This window comes from Varanus komodoensis, unplaced genomic scaffold, assembly GCF_004798865.1.
Source record: "Varanus komodoensis strain SLA01 unplaced genomic scaffold, ASM479886v1 scaffold6_2, whole genome shotgun sequence".
NCBI lineage: Eukaryota > Metazoa > Chordata > Lepidosauria > Squamata > Varanidae > Varanus > Varanus komodoensis.
In genome coordinates this window covers 15,119,220-15,142,995 of record NW_025336346.1, presented here as the reverse complement: position 1 = coordinate 15,142,995, position 23,776 = coordinate 15,119,220, and the positions used below count along the sequence as shown (strand labels likewise).

The 23,776-nt window shown below is 40.7% G+C and overlaps 1 protein-coding gene across 1 annotated transcript in view; it reads right to left on the bottom strand.

Annotated features, from left to right (window-relative positions):
• The window catches only part of CACNA2D3 (calcium voltage-gated channel auxiliary subunit alpha2delta 3), a 648,113-nt gene that overhangs the window by 34,869 nt on the left and 589,468 nt on the right, over positions 1-23,776 (bottom strand). The window contains exons 28-32 of the mRNA XM_044451514.1: positions 19,835-19,896; positions 17,352-17,396; positions 15,122-15,184; positions 11,577-11,647; positions 1,214-1,289 (exon numbers count right to left, since the gene is read on the bottom strand). Of these exons, the coding sequence (XP_044307449.1) occupies positions 1,214-1,289; positions 11,577-11,647; positions 15,122-15,184; positions 17,352-17,396; positions 19,835-19,896 (317 nt within the window). The remainder of the gene's footprint in view (positions 1-1,213; positions 1,290-11,576; positions 11,648-15,121; positions 15,185-17,351; positions 17,397-19,834; positions 19,897-23,776) is intronic.

The following is a 23,776-nucleotide window of genomic DNA, read 5'->3' as shown; positions in this document are numbered from 1 at the left end:
AATGTTATGTATTATGTTCTGTTCAAATTATGTTCAAAATTTCAGAAATCATCATACTTAAGATTAGAACACTTGATCATTATTTGTTCCAAATGAGCTAAACATATTCATGATATGCAAGTTCACAATTTTAGTTTAAAAAGAGAGAAATAAAGAAATAAATTTGCCTTACACAAATATTCATTTACCATAGCACCAGTCTTGTAAACTTTAAAATACATAGAGTTTCTCACCAATATTATAACAGTATGTTCTGAAGAGGAACTCTTTATGCAGTCTACAAATTAAATGGTTAGAAAATGAATCTATTGTTCATTTTATGGTTGATATTAAATCACAGTAGGAACAGTTAACCTGTAGGCTATTGAAATTCCTCTCATAATTTAAAATAGAGCAAATGTTTATGGGCAACTTTTGAACTCCAGAAAGCAGGTGCTCATAACAGAGACAAACACACTGACAGAGCTTTAGCCTGGGTATGGGCTAATAGAAAAAACACTACTGTAGAGTATTCCGAAATGGCAAATGAGGAACACATTGCATTTCTTTATTCCAAACCATTTTTCTAGTAAGGCAGAATAATGCTGAAAAGCAATTCCCATAAGACTTTCATCATAATACAGTGGGGCTTCTGAGAAGTCTAGAAGAAGGGAGAGGAATCTATGTTTGTTTGCAACAATGCTAAAGGTGACGGGAAGTGCAATCCTATAAACTCCAGACAGACAGTCAGAAGATTTTTTTTTTTTGAAGACCCAGCTATGAAATCAGAAAATTTTCTGATCTTCTAGTTGGGTCTCTGTGTGCAAGGCACCGCCCCTCTGCAACACCTGGCATGGAAGGAACTGGGGTTCAGGGTGTGTTGTCAGGGGTAAGGAGGAGGCGTGACTGCCTGCCACCAACATGATATGACATATCCTGGCAGCTCCTCTGGCTCCTTTCTTCCCACTACAAAACATCTCAGATGGACAGCTGAAATAGGCTCGCTAGCTGAGTGGCAAGCCGGGAGAAGCCTGGAGGCAACCTGCATCAAATGCTCTCCAGCTTCAAGTGGCTACAGGCTCCTGGTTGGCCTGCGCCCTTAGGTAGCAATCCTATACGCAATTACTTTAGCACATAACCCATTGAATACAGTTGCATTTACTTTTGATTAAACATGCATAGGAGTTCACTGTGAAATGAAGAGCTGCTTATAATGGATTAAAAGGGTACTTACATCCAGCAAACTATGGGCACTGTCACTGCTTTCTTTGGTTGTTCTACACATGGCCTGGTAGTCATAAAGGGTAATTCTAGAGAGAAAAATAGGAAACGTCTTAACTAAAAGGAAGAGGGCTCACTAGGGAAAACCAGGGTGAAATACAACAAGATTTGCCACAGGGCTAGATATTTTATAAGGAAGTGTCTGGGTTAGAAAATAACATTAATACACACCCTAGATTAAGGAGAATAAAAGGCAAAGGGGGAAATACTGGTAAGTTTGTAAGAATTTAGCTTTCTTTGTGAAAGCAATAAAACCAGGAAGAGAAAATAGGGAAGAATTTTTATTTTTTTTTTAAATGGATAGAATGCACTAAAGATGATGCTAAACAAGGTAATCCTTGGTGGCATATTAGGGAGATGCAAAGTAGCTAAAGTTAAGGACATTAAACAGCAAGTGATTTCAGTGAGAGAGTTAAGCATGTACTTATAAACCTTCCATTATATTAAGTATGCAACTTGGCTGAATCATAGCCTTTAAGCTGCATTTTAGCAGTAGGAAACAAAATTAGCTACACATGTTTTTCAAAAAAATACAAAATGTTTTTGTGGTCTCTTAAACTATAGGAGATAGCTGATACTCATTGGAATGCCCACAGCCAGAAGATAATTCATTACTTCAGTCAGTATATATTTCTACCAAATAAACCAAATTTACACTTGTAAATGGCCCAGACCATGGGTCAGCACAAGATTAAAAAATAAATGGAGTTTAAAAAAAGTTATTTGATATAAATTCAGTCAATAAAGGCAAGACAGCAACTGAGCAATGAAGCAAATTGGTTCAACTATCTGTCCATTAACTCTCATCATGAGTTTATTCATTTTACACATTATAAAGGTGGTCCAGGCACAGACCTCATCTGTGAAAGTTTTATAATGCTTTTTTTTTTTTTTTAGGGCACAGCGGACCAAATGGTGGTTATGGATATGGAAGAGTCAGGTTCAAATCTCCATAAGCTTATACAATAAAGTGCTACAGAAAAAAATAGTTAAAATAATACTTCAAAAAAATTTGAACACCTTCATATTTTGTACAGACATTTTTATACATGTAGATTATACAACAATCTTTGCACATTTGTTTCCAAAAAAACCCATAAAACTGATTTTCCGCAAAAGTAGGTGTGCATCAGCTAGGGTCGCTACCTTTCATTTTTATTTGGGAGGTTTTAGAGATCTATGTCAGAAGGCTAGATCTGAATTACCAAAGTTTCTAAAAGATCAGGAGGAGGATGGAGATTGCTTAAGACAGAACCTTCCCTTCTTTACTTTGCCTTCCTTGGCTATGGCTAGATTCACTTCCAGTGGGGCTAATACTCCTGTTTTTCACCTCTGCTTAGGAAGCAGGGATGGAAGAAAGATGGCTAGGATGTTGCTTTCTCCTCTTCAAAGGAGTGTGTGCATACACATTCACTCTAAATGTTTCAAGTAAGTGGGATCTTTAACATAGTCCTTCTCAACCAGGGTAGGCAACTTTCTGTGGTTCTGGTCTGGGGACATGTTCTACTCCTGGACTCAACTCCCACTACTACGGCAGCTATAAAAAACAAATTACCATGGCAGTTTGCCACCAAATTTCAGCAACAAAGTAAGAAAGAGAGTTAAAAAGAAAAAGATTTAGCTGGTTTTCAACTGCTGCTTTTTTCTAACAATTGCTAATGTCAGCAATGTGGCAACACCAGAGAAGGGTGGTGGTGCTACATTTTACCCACTGCTGTTTTAAATGATTCCCCTGTTTTTCATTGGTTCATATGCCTTCATGATTGATAGGTAAACTACAGGTGGATTAAAACAGAGATTCTGTACTGAAGGCATAGATTCTATACATAAATGGACACATTAAAAAGTGGATCATTTTTAAGAGGACTGTGTTGAATATGCTTCAGAAAATAGTGTTCTAGTGATCCAGATGTCTGTGACAAGGTAATGGATTTACCATTCTTTCTATATGCAGATATAGCCCACAATAAAAATCTTGTTCCAGGACAAAAATTAGGGAAAGCATATATAATATAAAATCTATTGAACAGAAAAAAAATCTAATTCTTTTCCTATAAAACCTGGACCTACATCCTGCATTTTTTTATAACAAAACAATCAAAACAAAAAGCTGTTACATGATCTAGTCAACCTTTAGCATTTTTGCCATTTTATTTCCAATGGAAGAAAGATAAGCATACTATTTATTTTTTATTTTTAAAAATGTGTTTTAGATTATGACTTTGGCTCATCTTGAGGGCTTGTAGCTGAGTTTTACTGTTAAACAAACAGAAATATAACTACAAAATACCACCCATTAAAATGTAAAATACTATAGAATGCTACCAACTTCTGGCAAGTAAAAGAAATCCAAACAAAAATATCTTATTTCTTACTCCCCATCTCAGAAGATGATGGACACATTTCAGAAGTTGTTCAGTGCTGAATTTTTAACGATGACTAAAATCTGACTGCCTCCATATCCATGATCTTTCAAGTACAGGTCTGTTTTGACACTCCTAAAAGCCTTGCTGAATGTTCACCAGAGAAGTTTTAACAGTGGTCATAATAAAGTTATAGCTTAGTATATTATTTGGTATCATTTGCTATTTCAAGGTTTCCTTTAACCCATATTGGAATTTCCACTATTAAAGAGCTACTTCTTATTTTATTACCTATATTTTGTCAGTCCTGATATTTTTCAGAACTGCCTTTTGACAGAAAGTCAGCACCATGGTTTATGAGATTTAAGAGTCAAATCCCATGGCCATCAGTGCCAGAGGAAGTGATCTAACTGTGGAGCCCTCCCATTCTGACCTGAACCCCCTCTCGGCTGCCACAGAAAGCTCACAGAAAGGAAGAAATGGGTGCACTGCAGCCAACCAGGGGGTGGCAACGGGGAAGGGAGGTCATGAATCTGCTGCACCAAAAGATTCTCAGGCTCTGTCTCTGGAACAGTGAATAAGTTAGACTGGCTCAGATTCTCACCCATGGAAAATGCTGTACTTAAGGATGGAAAGGCAAAGCTGGAAATAATCCATCAGAATATAGGACGGATGGGTATTTATCTCATAGGACTGTGTTTTTACTTAACCAGAAGTAAATTTTACGGAATGCCATTGTAGTGGCTTCTGACTAAATATATATAGTATTGACTGCCAACTGGGAAGAGAATCTTATAAGCTGGAAGAAGAACCTCTATTGTGTTGCCAATTCTAATTCTGGGTGTTTTGCAAGTTGTTCACAATATTTTATGTAGTAACTTATGCTGCAATACACATCCTAATGGGTAATATGTGACTTGAAGGAGGAAACAAAACACTGGGAATCAGGTTAGGCCTTTGGGAAGAGATGATGGAGCCAAGAATGACCGGGACAAAGACACCCTCAGTATTTTCCTTATAAAAGAACTGGAGTAGTGTGTGGTACATATTTTTGGTGGCACAACTGGCCACCTACCAACTTTCTGCTGTATTTCTGCACAAGAGGAATCTAACCCAAAATAAATACAGGGTTTGAGGTGCTATTGAGATGATGTGGAACAATAAGCAGACATCAAAACAACATGACTTCCTAAGTTAGTCAAAAACAAGGTACAATGCTAGAGATGGGCATGTTTCCATGCTATTTTACGTGGGGTGTCCGTACAGGGGAAAGACTTTCTACTGAAGCAAACAGCGCAGTTCTCAATAGGTGGTCTCCTGGATAAGGAAAGAACATGCCAAGATTTTGGCTCCTTCTACCCTTACTTTTTGCTGCCAAATCTGGAACAGGATACAAGATGGGACTAAAGGTAACATAGTTTTATTTAGTTATATTTTTATTTATTACATTTCTAATCCACCCAATAACTAAAGTTCCCTGGATGCATTACAAACAGTTATTCACTGGTTGTTGCTGAAAGCTTCGTCTCCGTATGATTGTTATATAAGATGCTGAAGTGCGTATTTCCTGACATTCATCAGAAAGTTGCAACAGCGTATTTTAAAAGCTTTTCCTATCGTGTGTGACAGGCTGGCTTGCTTTCCTATTTCTTGTCCAAGGGTTCCCTTTGGCACAATGCCTTTTTTCATGTAATGTGATCTGGATTCTTATATTATAGATGGTCCTGCTCCTCTGTATGATTAATATACTAATATCTTAGGGATATGTGTGTGTGGGAGAGTAACAGCTCTCATTTCTAAACTAGTGAGAACTTCTAGTTCTTGCTGGGCCACAGAAAAAGTAGAGAACATGAGAATTTTTCTAATATCATTTAAGCAGTGGGAAAATCAGCCCTGCCCAAGAATGCTTATTATTATGTTATGGTTATAGTACTTCACCTTTTACACTTGTAGGTTAACCCAACACAATAGATTTTTTTAGAAATGAAAACCATAAAGTTCAAGATTTAATTTATTTTCTCTTGACTGATCTTCTGGTCAGTATAGGTGCTGATTCGATTCTCTCTGTCAATGATTCACTCAAGATTTAGTCTTACTCTCACAAGTATAGTCTACCTGTGAAATAGATTTTTTCTACAACAGGCTAGAAAAATGTGCCCATGTTTCATATGCACAGGTTAGGAGCACAATCCAATCTGAATGCTTGCAACTCTCTGAACTTGGACACAGCTCCCTCTGGTGGCTTGATGCTGAAGACTAAAACAATTCATGCTGCAAGTACCTGCAGGACCAGAATCAGTCCTGAAGACACTCCCTGGAAGGCATGGGATGCTCTATAAAAGATCCACTGCACAGCAATCCGGGTCTTTGTGGGGTCTTGCAGATTGTAGTCCTGGCCCTGCTTCTAATCTTGCCTTGCTTTTGACTGTGCCTTGTCTCCTAACTGTTCTTGCCTCTGTCTTTGGTCTGACCCTGCATTGCTAGGTACCTGCTCCTTGTCTTTCCTGGCCTCACCTTGTTCCTGATCCTGTGGGTCTTACTGATATCTAACCTTGGTGTGCCTCTGGACTGGAGTTTTATCACTGGCCTCACTTTATTTGACGGTACTTGAGCGCAGTGTGTTTCTGGAAGGTGCTTTTGTCTCTGATCCTGCTTTGTCTTACTGGTACCTGGCCTCAGTCTGAATGTGGACTTTCCTTGGCCTTTAGCCTTCCAGCATCTCATAAGGCCTCCATCTCTCTCCAAAACCTTGGTCCTGGTGTTCCAGCTGAAGCCGCCTGCTGCCCATGTCCTGGTGCTGACAGAGGCAGCCACTGTTGAACAGGCAGGTCCAAAGGGGGAAGGATATAATTTATTAAGTCTGACTCTTCAGTGCCAACTCAAGGGAGCTGGTCCACTGAGTGAAGTTTAGTGGTCCTGCTGCCTGGCCTACACTCTGCGGAAACCTCCCTGAGGGTGGAGCAAACTCTGTGTGATCAGGAAGGGAGGAGAGGGATTCAGTTTGAAATCAACACCTTCACTTGAGTGGTACTTTCTCACAATCCTGCAATCCTCCTGCTGTATCAACCAGAACAGTCTGGCTGGTGGGCTTTACCCCAAAAAGGCTGGAATTAGCAGTCTTTTGCCTTGATCTGCCTGGAAAGGCAAAAAGAGCACAAGGAAACAAATACCTCATACAACAGCAGAGTCAGTTTCCTCTCCTCCCTACCCCCTGGAACACCCACTCACCCCTTTCTCTGGAGTTGCATTTGCAACCTTGAAGAATTAACCAGTGTGTTTCTTTTTGCACTGCCTGTAAGGGTGGGTGGGAGACTGGCCTGACCATGGAGTCCCAGTTCCTGAGGTGATGCTCAGGCTTCAAATAATCCTGTGACCATCCAGACATGGTGTAGCAGCCATTGGATTGTGCTTCCCATCTGTCCTTGTTACTGTGGTACATACAGATTGTTTGACGATTTGATATGCAGTCTGAGGATGAGATGATGCGCTTCAGTTATCAGCTCTGCAAATATTACTAGTTCATCATTTGCACTTCTGCACATAATACAATTTTGGATTACAGCAAGATGGCCTCATGTCATGTGTTTCTTCTTTAGTCAGAATTCTGTCCCTGGCTATAGATATTTTCATGACGATATGGTAATTTTCACATTATCATTTTAATAAAAAAACTGAAGCAAATATCCTTTTCCCCGTGTCCTCAGAATAAGCTAAATGCTACTCAGGAGTAACTTCCAGCTAGACACACCCACCTGCATTGTTATATTTGTATTTTAAGTGAACTGACTCAATTTGCACTTTTTGTAGAATGGAACATAGTTATCATTTGCTTTTTGCACTTCCAGTTCTGTGATTCGGTTCTCTGCTCAAACACTTGAGCAAAATGCAAATTTTAGAATACAAAACTTGTATTCAATATAATACAAAAATGCATATTTTAGGGTTAAATACAAACAATGCAAACTGTATGTGCTTAAAAATCATAAATTAATTAGGAACAAATCAGGATGGGCCTATGAATGAACAGATCTGGAGCAGATGGATCAGAAATAGAATGATTCCTCCACCCCACTTCCAGGTGATCACTCCTTCTGTAGTGATTTTGAATATTTTAAACATCTACATTCTGCAGGTTTCCTGCTCTGCTGATTATAGCTAAAGAAAATTCTAATTACTTGCGTTCCCTCTGAACTAAATTTAAACTCATCATACTGCCCATTCTAACCATGGAGGAGTGTATTACTACTCTTAGTGTTTTATTCTCGCCACTGATGATAATGTGCTTAGGTTTTACTTTGCTGACTGTCCACAAACCTACTTGTGCAAAGAAGTTGTCTGGGGGGCATTTGCAGATCAGCTAAAAGACAAAGTACATTAAAAACATTCCTCTGGGAGTCATGGAAAGCAACTTTTCCTCAACTAAGGGCAGAGTCCTAGGGAGATGCCCTCACACTCTGAATTCAGAGGATGGTGGGTATCCTATGCTGTGTGGGATGTGTGTGGAGATGAAGGTTCCCTCGGTGCATCTTCTATGTTGCAAACTAGCTAGATGGCTGGCCTTGACTAGCTGCAACCCTTCAGAGGGGGAGGAAAGGAGGCTGAGCTACCAGCATGGTGCACGGCATCCTGGAGGCCCTGGCCCCCTGCCCTGGCCTCTCTGGAACACCCCCTAAACTCCTTCTCCAAGGTCAGTGTTGCAACCACAGAAAAGTGATAGTCTGAATGGAGGGCTGGGTATCTGAACAACTTGTAGCCACTGAGATGCTGCCTGGGGGCCACAGGATTGCTCTGTAAAAGCAACCTCATGTACATGTTTACTTAGAAAATGTCCCACTGAGTTCAATGGGGATTATTCCCAGATTAGTGGGTGTAAGATTGCAACCAAATATGCACCTCTTTAGGGCACTCACCTTCAGACAAAATCTGCTGTTTTATAGACAATTTCCTGGTATAGTCGAAATCACTGAATTCTGCAGTGTATTATAGGAGGAAAGAAAAGCTGTCTGAAGTCAATTTAACTTCAAAAGATTACCAGCAGCTCAGGTTATACCAGCAAATTAGAACAATGTTTGCAGTGTGATGTTCTGTAGGCATCTCATGTTCCATTAAATGTCCACTTATGTTCCTGAGATTTTCATGAGACATACATGAAGTCTTTACTTAGAATCAGGCATGACATTTATTCTTAGAAAGTTATTCAATGTGTTCAATACATTAAAAAAAGCTCAAGCTAGGAATGCAAGAGGGACTTAATCAATATTTTATTTTCCTTCTATTTAAGGGTTTTGTGCATGGATTTTTTGTTTAGGATGACTCTCCTTGCTGAAGAACCTAAATTTCCAATGAAAAAACAGCCAGATGACTGCATGAAAAGGAAGCCCTGTTTAAAGGAATAGATAGTCCACTGGATTTCCATGCTGAATATGCCCACTTGGAAATGCTCCAGTAATTTAGAAAGAGACTTGGATCTAGAGTTTCCTTAAAGAGAACTTCACTTAAAAGATGGTTATGGGCCAAACAGCAATACCTGTCATTATATAATTAGTCTGCCCATTTGGGCTGGTGCTGTCTCACCTGGTCTAGGAATTCACTCCCCCCCATTCTGAAGTGTCTCCCCGCATGCTCAAGTCAGTTTGCTTCTTAGTTGCTGTCTGACTAATCTTGTTTGTTCTCCTTGACTTTTCAGAGTCACCTGCCAAGTCTTCCCCTTCTACTCCATTTATTTTGCATTCCAATTCTGAACTGTCTGGCTGTGAATGCTGCATTAAAGAAAGCTGGCCCCATCTCCACATACTGTATAAATATTTCCTAATCTTAATAGTGTATCTAACTGCCGGCAAGCCATCTGTTCCAAAACCGTAGCACTCGTGGGAACATCCACAAGCACAATGGGAAGCTAGTGCTTTCTAATGTGACTGAGGAAAGTGGCTAAAACAACCATTTTCCGGAATGGCCCATGTCAACAGAGCTTCATTCCATAAGTTCTGCTGACTTTTTCCCATTCTAGAGGTGGCCATTTTGGTCAGTTACCAGTTGAAGTAGCCACTGCTCATTCTCCATTGATCTTGCAGATATTCCTGCAAATGTGGTAGCCGCACAACTGGAAACTGCTGTGGTTAAAAGATTTCATCTCTGCCAAGTGTAGACATTGATTTATCACATCCACTTTGCTGCAAACACAAAACAAAGTAGAATGTAAGCAAGGTATCCTGGATGCAAAGAACGCAAAGGAGAGGAAGTTCCCAACCTTCTGCAGATCCCCCTGGGGCTGCTGGATGTGGCGACAGTGAAAACAATGGCTAGCTGTGGGCCAGGTGGATGATGTCGTTACTTCCCTCCACCTAGGTGGAACTTCCTTGGGGAGGTCAGTGACACAGGTGTGGAGGATGACCACATCAGCTACTTGACATAATCCACTTTATTTATAGCCAGAGAACCGCAGAATTTGGAAGATGCAGCCAAGCCACAGCCATCCCTCCATAGGAATAGGTCCTCAGTGACTGTTTGGACAAGTGACTACTGGGGGCAGAGATCAAGAAAAGGTCTATACTGCAGCTGGGTTACTTGGAAGAGCTGCAGTATTTGAAAATGGAAGTTTGCTTTCTACTTTATAAGAATCATTATTCTGTCGCCTGGAGAAGAAAAACAGGTGGGTTCATCAGTAAAGTTTTGCAATTTGGAATTTATGTCCCTTTTTAATTGACTGGCTAAAGCTAGCTCCTGGGGATTAAATAACCAACTCATTTTCAATTTCAGTATGAAGCTCTGTTGTTCTCACCTAGTGATCTTGATGCATGCATGTTTAGAAGCATAAGCTCTTAAATTCTTGACCTACTTAAAACCAGGTCACTTCATTTTATTCATGTTACAAAGAATGCTCAGTATCATTCCTATTTTAGTGGACTCTGCTGTAGAAAAGTAAGAAAGTACATGTCTCCCTATCAATATATGCCAGATTTTTTTTTTTAAATCTTGTGCTCTCCACCTATTTTGCCTTCCAATTCACATGATCCTGGTTATTTGCTATGCCTGCTGGGCTGATATGAGTCTTAGCTCAAAACCTCTGGAGGATATCAGGTTGGGGAAGGCTGATGCATCACAATCCTAACTCCACCCCAAAGCCCCACTGACAGCTGCTTGAATTTCTGAAAGCACTGCAGGTGTAGTTCCACTACCACTGATGCTCCTTCTGAGGGCAGGCCCTGATCTGGGAGATTCCAAGGGCAGGGAATGGATGAGTTTACAGGGCCTTACTGATCCTAGAAGCTGCCCAGTGCAGCTGACAAACCTGTTACCACAAGGGAAGAAAATGAGGCTACCCGGCAGATCGTTTTTCAGGAAGTTGCGGGGAAAATTGTTTTCTGTATCTGTGTACCAATTATTTTGGTCTTGTGACATCTGCAGGAGCCAAGCTGAAGCACTGTTAAGAGAAGAAGCTATCATTTTGGATGACAAATAGCTGGCTAGAGGAGACTTCTTCAGGCTGCCGGTTATATGAAAGAAGAGAAAGAAAAAGGGGCGGGAGTCTAGGAAGATGGTAGAATGGTAGATGGCTCATGTGGTCATTTTATAACTTCAGAAGTATAGAAAATGCAGAGTCATGCTTTTTATTTGATGACTCATGAAATTGTACGTATGGGATAAAACTGAGATCATGTGCATAGTAGGGCCCTGTGTTATAGGTTTGTACTGGATCCCTAAATAATGCGTGGGCTCTGGCACAGGTTCCTCAGCCATGATGACCATAGGCCAATCACTCCATCTCACTCTAGCCTAACTTTCATGGTTGTTGTGAGGCCAAAACAAAGAAGAAAAACTATGTACACCACTTTGAGTTTCAGGTGCGCTGCCCTGGTGTGCCTTCTGGATAGAAATAAAGTCTTTGGAATGTTTGTACATATCTTGCTCACTTTTGTTTAATTTATGCAAAACTCAATGGGTAGAATGTCTTACCTTTTAAATGACCCCATTATTAGCAACTTGTTCATCACTGCACCTTCAACCTCACCAAAGAAGTTTCCAGTCTGTAGGAAAAGCCATAAAGATGTCCCAAAATTTAGATATATGCAAATCAACATTGGTTACAATTTAAAGTGGTCTATCCTGTGAAATGAATGGAAGCACTTTGACAGCTATGTAATAAAGTTTTAAGGGCTACTTCTTTTTCATAAAAATTGAAAAGGACTTAACTGTCAGGACAAATTATAGGGATTACCAAGTAATCCCTTGCACAGATGTGAGAGTTTACACAATAGACTGGGGTTCATTGCATAACATCTGATGTTGGAAATAATAATAAAAAATGCACTCAACCTTAAATCTTGTAAAGAAAATACTCTAATCTGAGCATAAACCTATGTGATTAAAAAGCTGTTCCATAAAGATATAAACAGGGATTGGAAGGCTTTCCTAAACACATCATAAATATTATTTTTATAATTCCTATATGACCTTTTTAAACCTAGACATTTTATCAGACATATAAATGTTTATATTCTGTTTCTGTATGAATAGCTTTATCCAGGGGTGTGGTTATTTTGCTTTTGCTCATTAAATTAAAAAGGCATGGAATAATGAAGATAAATCTCAGGTAAGAAACCAAATGTTTTGACTTATAGGTTTTGGGGACAACCGTGCTGTGGCCTACTATCTCCTAGCCAGGCCTCTTTCCCGGCACAGATTTTTAGTCTCACATACATGCAGTGAAGCCTCATTTTGTACTGAAGAAACATGTTTTTTTCACAAAGACCCTTGAGTGCAAAAGGACTGCATACATTCTGTCTCCTCCTGAAAGAAGGAGTGCCAACATTTCTGTGGGAAGAAAGGGCACTGCCTAGATTCCATGGGTTTTGTTTTAATGCAATCCTGATACCAGTGTAAATGATAGACTTGGCCTCAAATATACACCTGGGAGTTGGCTGGCGAAGAAATTACAGGGCAAACCAAAAATGGAAGCATTCCTCTGCTTTAAGAAAAAGTACTTGCTTCTATGCCCAAAGTATTTGGGTGTGCAAAACTTGCTAGGACCAAGGGAATAATTTGTGTTTTATTGCTAGGACACATCAGCTTCAGTGGGATTATCTGAGTAATAAATATCAGGAAAACAGGAGGTCAGACAGCAACCAAGTCCAAGCAAATAATTCCCCTCAGATTCACAATGACAACTATCACAGCATATAAATATATTCATAGAAACAAGTCCAGGTTCCAATATATATTAAGCTTTGAATAATCTGAAGCAATTGGTGTGCAATGTAAGCTAGCATTTTAATTCCTGTTGTTTTCAGTGGAAAATGTTTAAACGTGTTTCATTGTTCCCTGAAGTCATCAGACTTTAGCTAGATTTTGTCCCTAGAATGTTCTGTTTTACAAAACTTAATGTGATCTGTCCAATTTACTGTACACTCATCAGTATTACTTTTCCAGAAAGCACAATTCTAGTCTTCTCCAGAACAACATGAATATGCCAAGGTGGAAAAGGGAAGAACATTAGTAGTATTAGTTGATCTTACAAGTTCTATTCTGCATCATTTTAAAAATGCAGGGACAAAGAATGTTGAGATTTCAGATGAGTGGAGACCTATATTTGTTAGTACCATTTTAATAAAAGACCTCCATTGGCCCTTCACATTAGGCTCTGAGCTGGGTGTGGTGCCAGAGGTGGGAAGAGCAGGGGTGATTAGGGGGAGCTTTGACCACCAATGTTTTGAAGAGGGACAATGTTTTGAAAAGGAATGCATGCTGTGTTAATCTCCATTATAATACAGTAAATGTATGAACAATAATTGCTGCTGTTTAGGTGAAACTATAAAATGGATTCAGGTGTTTGCGTTGCATTTTAAAATCTACTTTGTATATTTATACAGCAAAACTGATTGTGGAGAGATGTTATTAAGAACCAACCCAGAGTTTGTATGTTGGCATGTCTTTCTCTTTTGAGTGGTAGAAGGGAGAAAAGCATGGAAAATATCCCCAGCACTCTAGAAAGCTGAAAATGCTTCTTCTTCATTTTGAAACATTCAAGCATATACGAGTGGGTGTTTTTCTAATGAAATGTTAAAACATGACATGCTTTACAGGTGGTCATTGTTCTTTTACAGCACAGCAGGAGGACCTTTTACATCAGGGCATGCCTGTCAGAAATAGTTGGACTGTAACAGGCAGCAGGCCTGGCCAGCATAGTCGAGGATGCGGAAGGATGGCAGTTGCTAATCAACACCTTCAGGAAGTCCACAAGTTCTCCATCCATCCTACAATGTCCAAACGAAGTTACATTATGGAAGTACACCAGTGTAGGCAAAGGGTGGTTGGCTTTGGACTTGCCAGAAGCTGCTGTATGGGACCATTCCCAAGCCATACTTTTCACAAATTACGTGTGGTGTGTGGCTGCTTGCCTTGTTTTGGCCTCCTCACTCTTCTGGCATTTTCCACCATTTTAGCACTTCTGAACTGAGCCGCTGTGCCCTTCCTTTCTCCGACTCCTGTTTCTCTCAACTCTGTGCAAGCTACCCTGCCTGCAGCCTCATCTTATCAATTTCCTTGTATGCTACTCTTTGGCCAATTCCTTGGCAGCTGAAACATACAAGGAAATTGACTGGACAGAAGGACACAAATACAGGGCAGCCCTGTGTGTGCACTTGCCAAAGACTGATGAAAAGGATAGCAATTAAAAATACAACTTCCATTGTCCATTTCTGAGGCACTGAAAAAAAGTTATGAAGTCCACAAACGAAAAATAATAAGCATCGGAGTGGGCAGGGCACCAAGGCAAGCTGCCTGCCATTTGTGCAGGTTTTCTTGGCTGGGTGGTTTGACTTCATGGGAGTTTGGGAAGGGATCATATTTTCACGTCTCCTCTGTATTTTAAACACGCAAACTGGAAGCAGAGAGAGGTGGTTTGCTGGAACTGGGCCAAGTATTTCTTCCTTTAATGAACAGCTGGCAGCTCAGGAACTGACACAGGTGCCCAAGCCACACTGGCATGCAAGGCAAAGGTTGCTTTCCTGTTTTCAGTAGTTATGCGAGCTTTCAGCTTAAAATTGAAAAGCCAACTGCAGCCCTGTGCAAAGCCATGATCAAAGTTTCAATGTTTATATTAATGGGCATATTTTGTGTTGCTTCTGTGGAATAGTTGCAGTGCTCAAAAATCCCTTTGTCTGCAAAAAGTAGGCACAAATCTTTCTCCTTTCAGAAAAAGGCCCTAGGAGAACCCTCCCTCATCAAGGCAAGCATTCCTCAGGAGTGACAGACATGCCTGCTGAAAGGGGTTCTATAAATTACAGTTTTTATGAGCTTAAGCGCAGACACCCCCACCCCCACCCCACTATGAGGTAGAAAGTATTTCAGACCCCCAGAAAGGTAAGCTTCATGCTCTGGGGCAGGAAGGTTTTTGTTAAATTCTTTTAATCTCATGCTATTCATTCCTTCAGCATAGCTCAGGCATAAAACTTTTTTGTATGACTGCTTTTTTAAAACACACAAAACAGATTTCCTCTTACCTGTGTATAGTCTTCCGAAACTAATATAAATCCATTATTATCAATGAGGTAACAATTAATGTTCTGTAAGGTAACAAAATCTGTGTTTAAATTCTTGATTTTGATCATCAGAGGACATCCAAGTGCTATATAAGTGAGGGGACACTTAATTCACACATAGAAGTAAATATTTGAGGTATTCTGCCTTTGTGTTTCTCACATGCATTAGGGAACAATGATATGAAAACCGGTCCCACACTTTGTCTGACAGGATAACCTACCATGGGCAGCCAAGTATGGTCGATTGTTGTGCTGTCTACATTTGTGGCATTTTCTGGCCGGAGGTTGGGGTGGATTTTTCATGAACAGGTCACACAGAGAACCCGTGGCTTGTTGCGGGGTTGTTCCTGCCCGAGGTGGGTTGTCAAGTCTTCTGAACTTGAACCATTAATTTCATTGTGGCCTGCCGCCTGCCATAAAAGCAGCAAAGCAGCTGGTACTGCTTTTCTTTGTGAGTTTAACAGTGACTGCCCTCCCATTGATGTTGAAACTGCAGTTTGGGGGGAAATACCTCTTGTTCCCCAGTTTCAGTTTGCATTTTTCAGTGCCTCAGAAATGCACAATGGTCCTTCTTGTTTTGGGTCAGGCTTTTGCAAGTGCAAAAGTGTGCATGTATGGCTGTCCCATCTGTGTAGCTGTGCCTGGTCAATTTTGAGGCAAGGCTGCACTGCACAATTGTAATTTATTTATTAAAAGCTTTTCTAGCCCATCCCCTATAGAACATTTGCTATTTTTAAATAGCAAATGTCAGTTCACTATTTAAAATGTAGAGGGATCCCTTTGCTAAGGGGGAGCTGTCCCTCCACTTCTGGCGTCCCAGCTTCTCTGGCATTTCCCCAGCTTCAGTGCTTTTGAACTGAGCTACTGTGACCCTCCTTTCTCTTACTACTGTTTTCCCCAACTGTGTGTAACTTAGTCTACCTGCAACCTCATCTTCTCAATCTCCTTGCATGTTACCTCCTCTTTACCACTCCCTTTGACAGCTGAAATATATGCAGAAATTGACTGTGCAGAACAATACATACTGGGCAGTTCTAACTGTGCACTTGCAAAAGACTAAAGAATAGTAATTAAAACATGAAACCCCAAATGTCCATTTTTGAAACACTGAAAAACATTTTAAAAGCTAGGGAACAAAAAAGGGTAGCATTCATAGAAACACAGAAACAGAATGAGTCAGAAGGGATCTCCCGGGCCATCTAGTCTGACCCCCGGCTCCCTGTTCCCCCTCCATTCAGAGGGGAACAGGGCTGTGGTAAGGAGACAAGATGGGTCTGCTGCAAAGTCCCCTGGTAAATGTGTGGTGGAGTGAAGGGGAAAACACGTTTAAGCAAGTCCATCCATCTGGCAGGCATATCATGGGTTGTTCTGCAAACAAGCAACCCACCATGCCTTATTTGCAGGGTGAACTACCATGACATGCGACTCTGTCCTCTGAGAATTTAGATGAAGTCTGGAAGTTAAATTGCAGGGGCGGAGGCCCAACCTAACTGAGATTGCACCTGATAATTACCTTAGGTAGGAGAAGGGACAGGGTGCAGTGGGAATTTCATAGTATAAAAGAGAAACTGGTGCACAGGGTTTTAACAACCAGAATATGAACATGCAAAGAGAGAGCTCTGTGTCACAAAAATTACTACCCATTGAAGACATATTAGCTGCCATTGTATGGGACAGTTTGCACATTCATGAAAATCATGGTCAAGCTTCCCTGCAGTGAACTTTTCCAGGTTTGTGGGTAGGGACACATATTTAAATACTTCCCCACAAAAAATCCACATCCCTTTTGAGAAAAGCAAGATATCAGAATACTACAATAAATCTTTCCTAGCATTGCATTAGTTTCTTACATCAACATTTTAATAGGAAGTATTCATCACTCGTGACCTGAGATGGTACAGTCCACTGTACTGGATCCTGTTATCTGGATATATTAAGCATTAATCTTTAAGAATATAATACTTCTGTGGTTTATTTTACCTCACCATCTTCTAAACTTGTATGTTGAATTGCATAAACTTGTGGAAACACACTTGATAGCTAGAAAGTAATTTCAAAGGAGAAACTGTTTCACCCTGCTTCAAATATATTCTTCAGAAAAATGGCTATCTGCAACTTTGACTTTTGTTGCTCTTTTAGAAACACTGGCAAGGCAATGCTACAAAATGTTAAGAAAACTCTTAATGCTTACTTCATCATCACAGCTTATAGAACATCGCCCATCAAGAGATGTACACTGGAAAAAAATTAATTATTATCATGAAAATACTGATATTTTTGAGAGTGAATTTAGTATCTAATAATGAATTTAATAAATATACTTTATTGAAAGATATTAGTAAGGTAGAGAAAATATCCATGTAACATTTGATTCCTGCCCAGCACTGGAATCCTGAGCCTGGTTTGTCATCCACTTCCATGTATGAGGGCTCAAAGTTATCTTCTGGGATGCACTTGGGCATGTTGGCCCTGACTCCTGTGTCCTTGGACACAATTCCTCCTAACACTTCAGTTCAGATCTTACCGGGTTGAAAGCAAGTTGAGCGCCTTTCCAGACCTTGTTGATATGATATGTCAAGCTCTGGATCAGATTAAGAAATATCAGCAGTTTTTAAAGTACTTTATTTATCAACCCCATCCAGAACAGGTGAACATCTCAATATCTGGTACACTATCTATACCAACCCAGAGCAGCTCCATCTTCTCAGGATTCAACTTCAGTTAAATAGCCCTTGTATAAACCAAGACTGCATGTACAGAGCTTCCTAATTCAAAACTGGGTATCATCAGCATGCTGGGGAGACCTTGTCCCATATTGCTTGGTGACTGCTTCCAAGACTTCATATAGATATTAAATAACTCTGGGGACAAGATGGTATCCTGTGCTACAGCAGTGTTCAGCCACCATGAGGTCAAGGCACAATCACCCTGTGTTATTCTCAGGAACCAAACCTGCAGGTATGAACTGAACCACTAAAGAACAGTATCTCACAGTCCAGTCCATAACAGCATGGTCTATGATATCAAATGCTACTGAGAGATCCAGAAGTAGTAACAGGGTTGCACTCCCCTATCACCTCTCAGTTCATCTATCAGGGTGACCAAGACCAGTTCTGTTCCAAAACTGGACCTGAAGTCAGACTGGAATGGACCCAGGTAATCAGTTCCATCAAGAGTGCCTTGCAGCTGAATTCCCCCCACTCAGAAACGAGGCAATGGTGACAGGATGATAGCTGGATTAAGCTTCTGAATCCACGATGAGTTTTTTCAGACATAGTTGTACCTAAAGGTAGTAGAAACCATACCATCTCACAATGAAGCATTCGCCACTCTCCTGATCCATCTGTAGGTGAGCCCCCCACAGCAACCCTTTCATAAACCATGAGAAGCAAGGGTCAAGAGAACATATGGTGGGTTGTATAGATGCAGGCACCCTTACAATCATACCACAGCATCTGTCAAATTCTCCCCAATTTAGGGGTTTCAGTTTAATTGATCCTGTTTCCAGAATAAGACCAATGCATTAGCAATCCATTCTTTGATTGTTATTGATTTTGCCACTTTTTTAGGTTATGCCTCTCTCCCACCCCCTAAACTGCTTTTCTTTACAGGTTCTGATGTAATCCAGAACTATAGGAATCAATTAGATTATGAAAGGGGAGAAACCTGTGGAAACATAAAACAGTGTTGAAGTGGGAAGATATGCTTATCCTTGGTTGTTTTTTACCCCCCTCATGTTCTCAGTTGGCACAAAAAAATAAATCCAAGAAGATTTTGAAAGCAATCCTAAAAGAAACAGAATATTAGACTGTACTGTCACTAGTTACCTTGTGGCCTGTTCCTGAGACAAAAAGATATTGTTAAATATTTCTACTTTTAATGGATTTGCCTTCAGCCTTCCATATATTTCTTTGTTACTGTTATTTTGAAAACTGCTAGTCGAAGAACTTAACACTGAATCTCTGGGGTAGTATCCCATTACCCACCAGCACTAAAGTTAATTATGTTGCACTTGTGTAAGTGCAAAGGCAGTAGCATTAGCTGGCATGACAGCTTCCCGGGAAACCCCACAGCTCCAGCTAATGGGGCTGTGTTGTGCCAGAGGTCACTGAAGCTGGCACAATGCAATTCACATTAGCTTTAGTGTTTGGTTTGATACTGCCTAGAATTGGCATTTTGTTTAAATGTTGTATCTACACATGGGGCTGAATGGAAGCGCCTTTCAGAGAGAAATGCTTCTGCCAGCTCGTTCTTCTCGTGCAGCCTCACGAGTCCCATCCCATCTGATCTGGCAGGCTGTGGGCCCCTTCAGAACCCTGTGGAAGGTGGCATGGCAGGTTGCAAGAGACATCAGCAACACTCCTGGTCCACCGGCGAAGACCGCCACTAGATCAAAGACGCTTCCAGGCACTGAAAGTCACCTTCCATTCAAGGAAAGGGACCTCTGGATATACAATGGCAGAAAATATTCCTGGATCTGAATTCCAGTTAAACCTTGGAAGGACCTTTCCCAGATGGTGGGGAATAAGGCAATGGAGTTTGTCTGTCAGAAAGTCTTCCAAGTGTAGCACAGGTTTGGAAAAGCCTTTAACTGATTTACCAGTTGTGTGGGATAATGCTGGTTAACATTAAGGTCTGTAACACTAGGGATTTAAACACTCATTGTTATCATACCTGTCTACTGGCAGTCCAAAATTTCCTCTGGAAAAACTCAAGTTTCATCTGGATACCTACAGCTGATGAAAAAGAAAATGGACAGGTTATATTTTATTCCTTTATGTGGTGATTTATAATTCAACATTTTTTAAAGTTGAAGAAAAATAGAAGAAAATACCGTTTCATGATTTAAAATTTCAAAAAGAGAATGAATAGCCCATGGAAATGAATACACTCTAGAAATAAAGTTATCCAAATTGTAGAGCACAAGCTGACTTGCATTCTGATCCTAAATGCATTCATATTTATATGGAATAAAAAATAATCTCACTGGAATCTATGTTGGGGGGAAAAAGTACCTCGCACCACAGCCATGCAGCCCTTATGCCTGTGAACCTATTGCGTTCAATGGGGCTTACTCTCAAGTAAGTGGCTATGATAGCGATCCTGGTTTTCTTCAAGCGTATGGGACAAAGGTGCCTCGAAAAGCTCTGTTGTGACCAACTCTCTGCTTAAATGCCAAGATACCTCATAAAATCAAATTCTGTCACTGCACTTTCCTACTTGCAATCCTGAAAATGTCTTCACCCAGATGCCCTTCCTGACCTTGCTGGCCTTTGCAGCAGGAGTGGGGAACACGCAGCCTGTGGACCAGGCAGCCCCCACCGTGCCACCAAACTTGGCACTTGCCGCCCCAGTCCCCCCCAAAAAGGGCTTTGAGTGCAGTGCAGCAACAAACAGATCAGACTGAGCCTGAGCACAACCCATTTGGTTCTCTGGAGTGCCGTGTCCCAGTGTGATGCCGATTTCAGTAGTGAGGCACCCGATCCTCTTCGCCACAAGTGTCTTGCAGATCGCAAGACCCCCTGTGGACTGTGGCTGAAAATGGCATGCAGACCTCTGAGAGCTGCTCACACCAGCTTTATACTGTGGACTTCCAATTTGCCAGAATATATTTTATTTTAACAGATAATAAAAGGCATGAGCTTGTGTTAACTTTTCAAAGGAAGACAACTGGGAAGTGTTGATGGATTCCACTATGATAGGATCCTTTTTGTTTTGCTTTTCCTTCCATGTATGAGAAAAGTATCATAGTGAGGCATGACCTTAGCTGAGGCCAATTCTGCCCTCAGTCCAACATGCCTCCTCTAAGCTGGCCAGAGGAAATTAAAATTTTACAACCATTCATTTTCCAGAACAAGATGTTTAATGCCAGGGTTCAGGAATAGGTTTCGAGTAATATTGTGCCAACATATGGGAGCTAGATAGAGATAACTACTTTCCAATTGGCTGAAAAATGTCCCACGTGGCTGGTCCATATGGTGCAAAGAGCCAGCACTGTGTAGGTTCCATCCATGTGTGGTGAGCTGAGAATTACCGTGCTTCCTTGGCCACTTGGACATATGTGGAAGCAAACCGTTCTGTTTAGAGGACAGGATATAGTGCCATGTCTGGAAGCATGGATGGTATAATGTATGAAAGAATGAGAGGAGCTAAGCAGTATTATTTGCATCCACTTGTACAGCTGAGCTCTGTACAAACTAGCTTATCTCCCATTCACTATGACAATATTCACAGACTGTCCCGATCAAAAGAAGGCTTCTTCAACAGCAGAATTCTAAGCAGAGTGACTCAGAAATAAGTTTCCCTGTGTTTCATGGCACTTACTCCATAGCAACTGTATGTAAGAAATCTAGCAAACCCAAATGTCTAAGGACTGTGGTGACTGTACAGGAACCAACTTGCTCGACTGCAGCATGTGGGCCTGCTGAAGAACATGCAAGACACATAAAATACTTATTTGAAACATTTATATTAGATCAGAAGTGCTTGAGGTGGCCAACAATCCAAGCCTTGCCCAATTATCAGCACAGACTTCCTTGTGTGGTTAGAGTCCTAAATGTTCTAGGCTGAATACTGACTAAACAGGATTTCTTTAATGTATAATAGGTTGATTGTGATAGGGTCTGTTGACCTGATAAGGTATTCAAAGCATTTATTCAGATGCATTTCTGCTGAATCAGGCTCATCTGGGGAAAGGGTTTGAAAATTACAACCTAAGTGAGTGATTCTTAACTATTCTTGTGTTGCAGCTTGCCATTATGAAATCTTGTTTTTTGCAGACTATCACGTGCACATATGTCACACTTCTGTGATACACCCCTTCCATTTTGCCTGTTTCTTCCGGTCAGAATGGGTACAGCTTGCAGCTAAAGACAACAACACTTATCCGCTACTGAGATGGAGAAGAGAATTGCCCCAGCACCCAGACCTTAAATCTCTCAGACCTGCTACATCAGCCTCCTGCACAGGCTTCCCAACCAGAATCAGGACCCTTCAGATGTGTTGGATTACCACCTCCCAGTATCCCATGCCAGCAGTTGAGAGTTGTATTTCAGTGTTTCTGAAGGCTTGCAGTACAGTCTCTTCTAACTGCAGTTTTATTTTTACCACTGTTTTATTTCTTCAGATCTTCAAAATTTTAATTATTTTTCCAAAATAAAAAGGAACATGTAGGAAATCAAAGGCAGAACTAATGGATCTGCTCCTGCTTGTCCTTATTCAGGGTGAACATCTATCATCTTATTGAAACATTTTCCTTTCCTTTCCTTATGGCAGAACTGGATTTGTATAGTTTTCCCAGGTGTTCTATTTTCTGTGGCTTCTTTAGCTTCTGGCTCATAGTACAGCTGCAATGTTAACTTACAATGTGCAATTAGGTATAATCTTTAAGTTGTGGAATTGAAGTTAACAGTATCATGATAAAGTAAAACGTCCTGCATGGTATCGTGATGGAAGAAAACAGAAGTTCATGCATCTCATGGGGATAATGGCAGCGGCAGCAGCACCAATTTGCTTTGAAGAAACAGAATGCAGCATGTTATTTTACTCAGGCTCTTTTATTGTTTATATATTCCATTTTACAACATTTTTAGGAAGACTACATAGGGTTTTATGGGCCTTTGGAATGTCTCCCCAGATTTCATTTCCCCTAGCACACAATTCAATGAAAAGTCATCTCCATGTGAAGCATAATAAATGATAACGATGAAGGCTTCCTGCTTTTCAGATCATAATTATTTTATTAACCTTATTTTCAAAAGAATTAGTGGTACTAGCAAATAGAATACAAAATCTTTTGTAGATCTCAGAGCTAACACAAAAGCATTTGTGCAGGGTCTATACAAGAATGTGTGTGTGTGTGTGCAGAATCCAAGAATTAGCATAGATGTGGTTGTTTTCTTCCTTGATCTGGCTATCATTTAATGTTCTGACAACTGTCTATGGATAGATAGATTAAAAAAATATTTTCAAAGCCAATACATTATTTAGGACATTCTATAATCAGGAAATTTGGAATGGAATATGGGACCCCTGGCCTTACCACAACATACAACCTATTTAATATCTGTCAAGATTTTAAGCATCGATCAAATGTTTACAAAGTGAAGACTCCGACTGATCACTCCCACATCATCCATCTCCGTTGCAGCTGGGTTCAGTGATATAACTGGCACTTTCAGTGGGTGGTTTGGATGTTTGCATTGATCCAGACAATATGGCAGTTTCATTAGACGGCATTGGTGGATTGACCAATAATTAGCAATCCACTCCATCTTGCCTACTGTTGTGTCTTCAGATAGATGCATTCTTGTTGCCTAGCAACTCTTGACTGACTAGTCCATGGGTCCTCAAATTAAGGCTCGTGGGCCGGTGCGGCCCGCCATGCCCATTTAACCGGCCCACCCCACAGGTTTTGCACACTCCGGGCACACACAGCTTACTGTGAGGAGATCATTTTGGACTAGCTCATAGTTGGCTCATGGAGCCAACTGGGTGACTTTGGGTCAGTCACAGATTCTCAGCCCAACCTACCTCACAGGGTTGTTGTTGTGGGGATAAGATGGAGGAGGATGTAAGCTGCCTTGAGCCCTTTGCAGGAAAAAGGCAGGATATAGA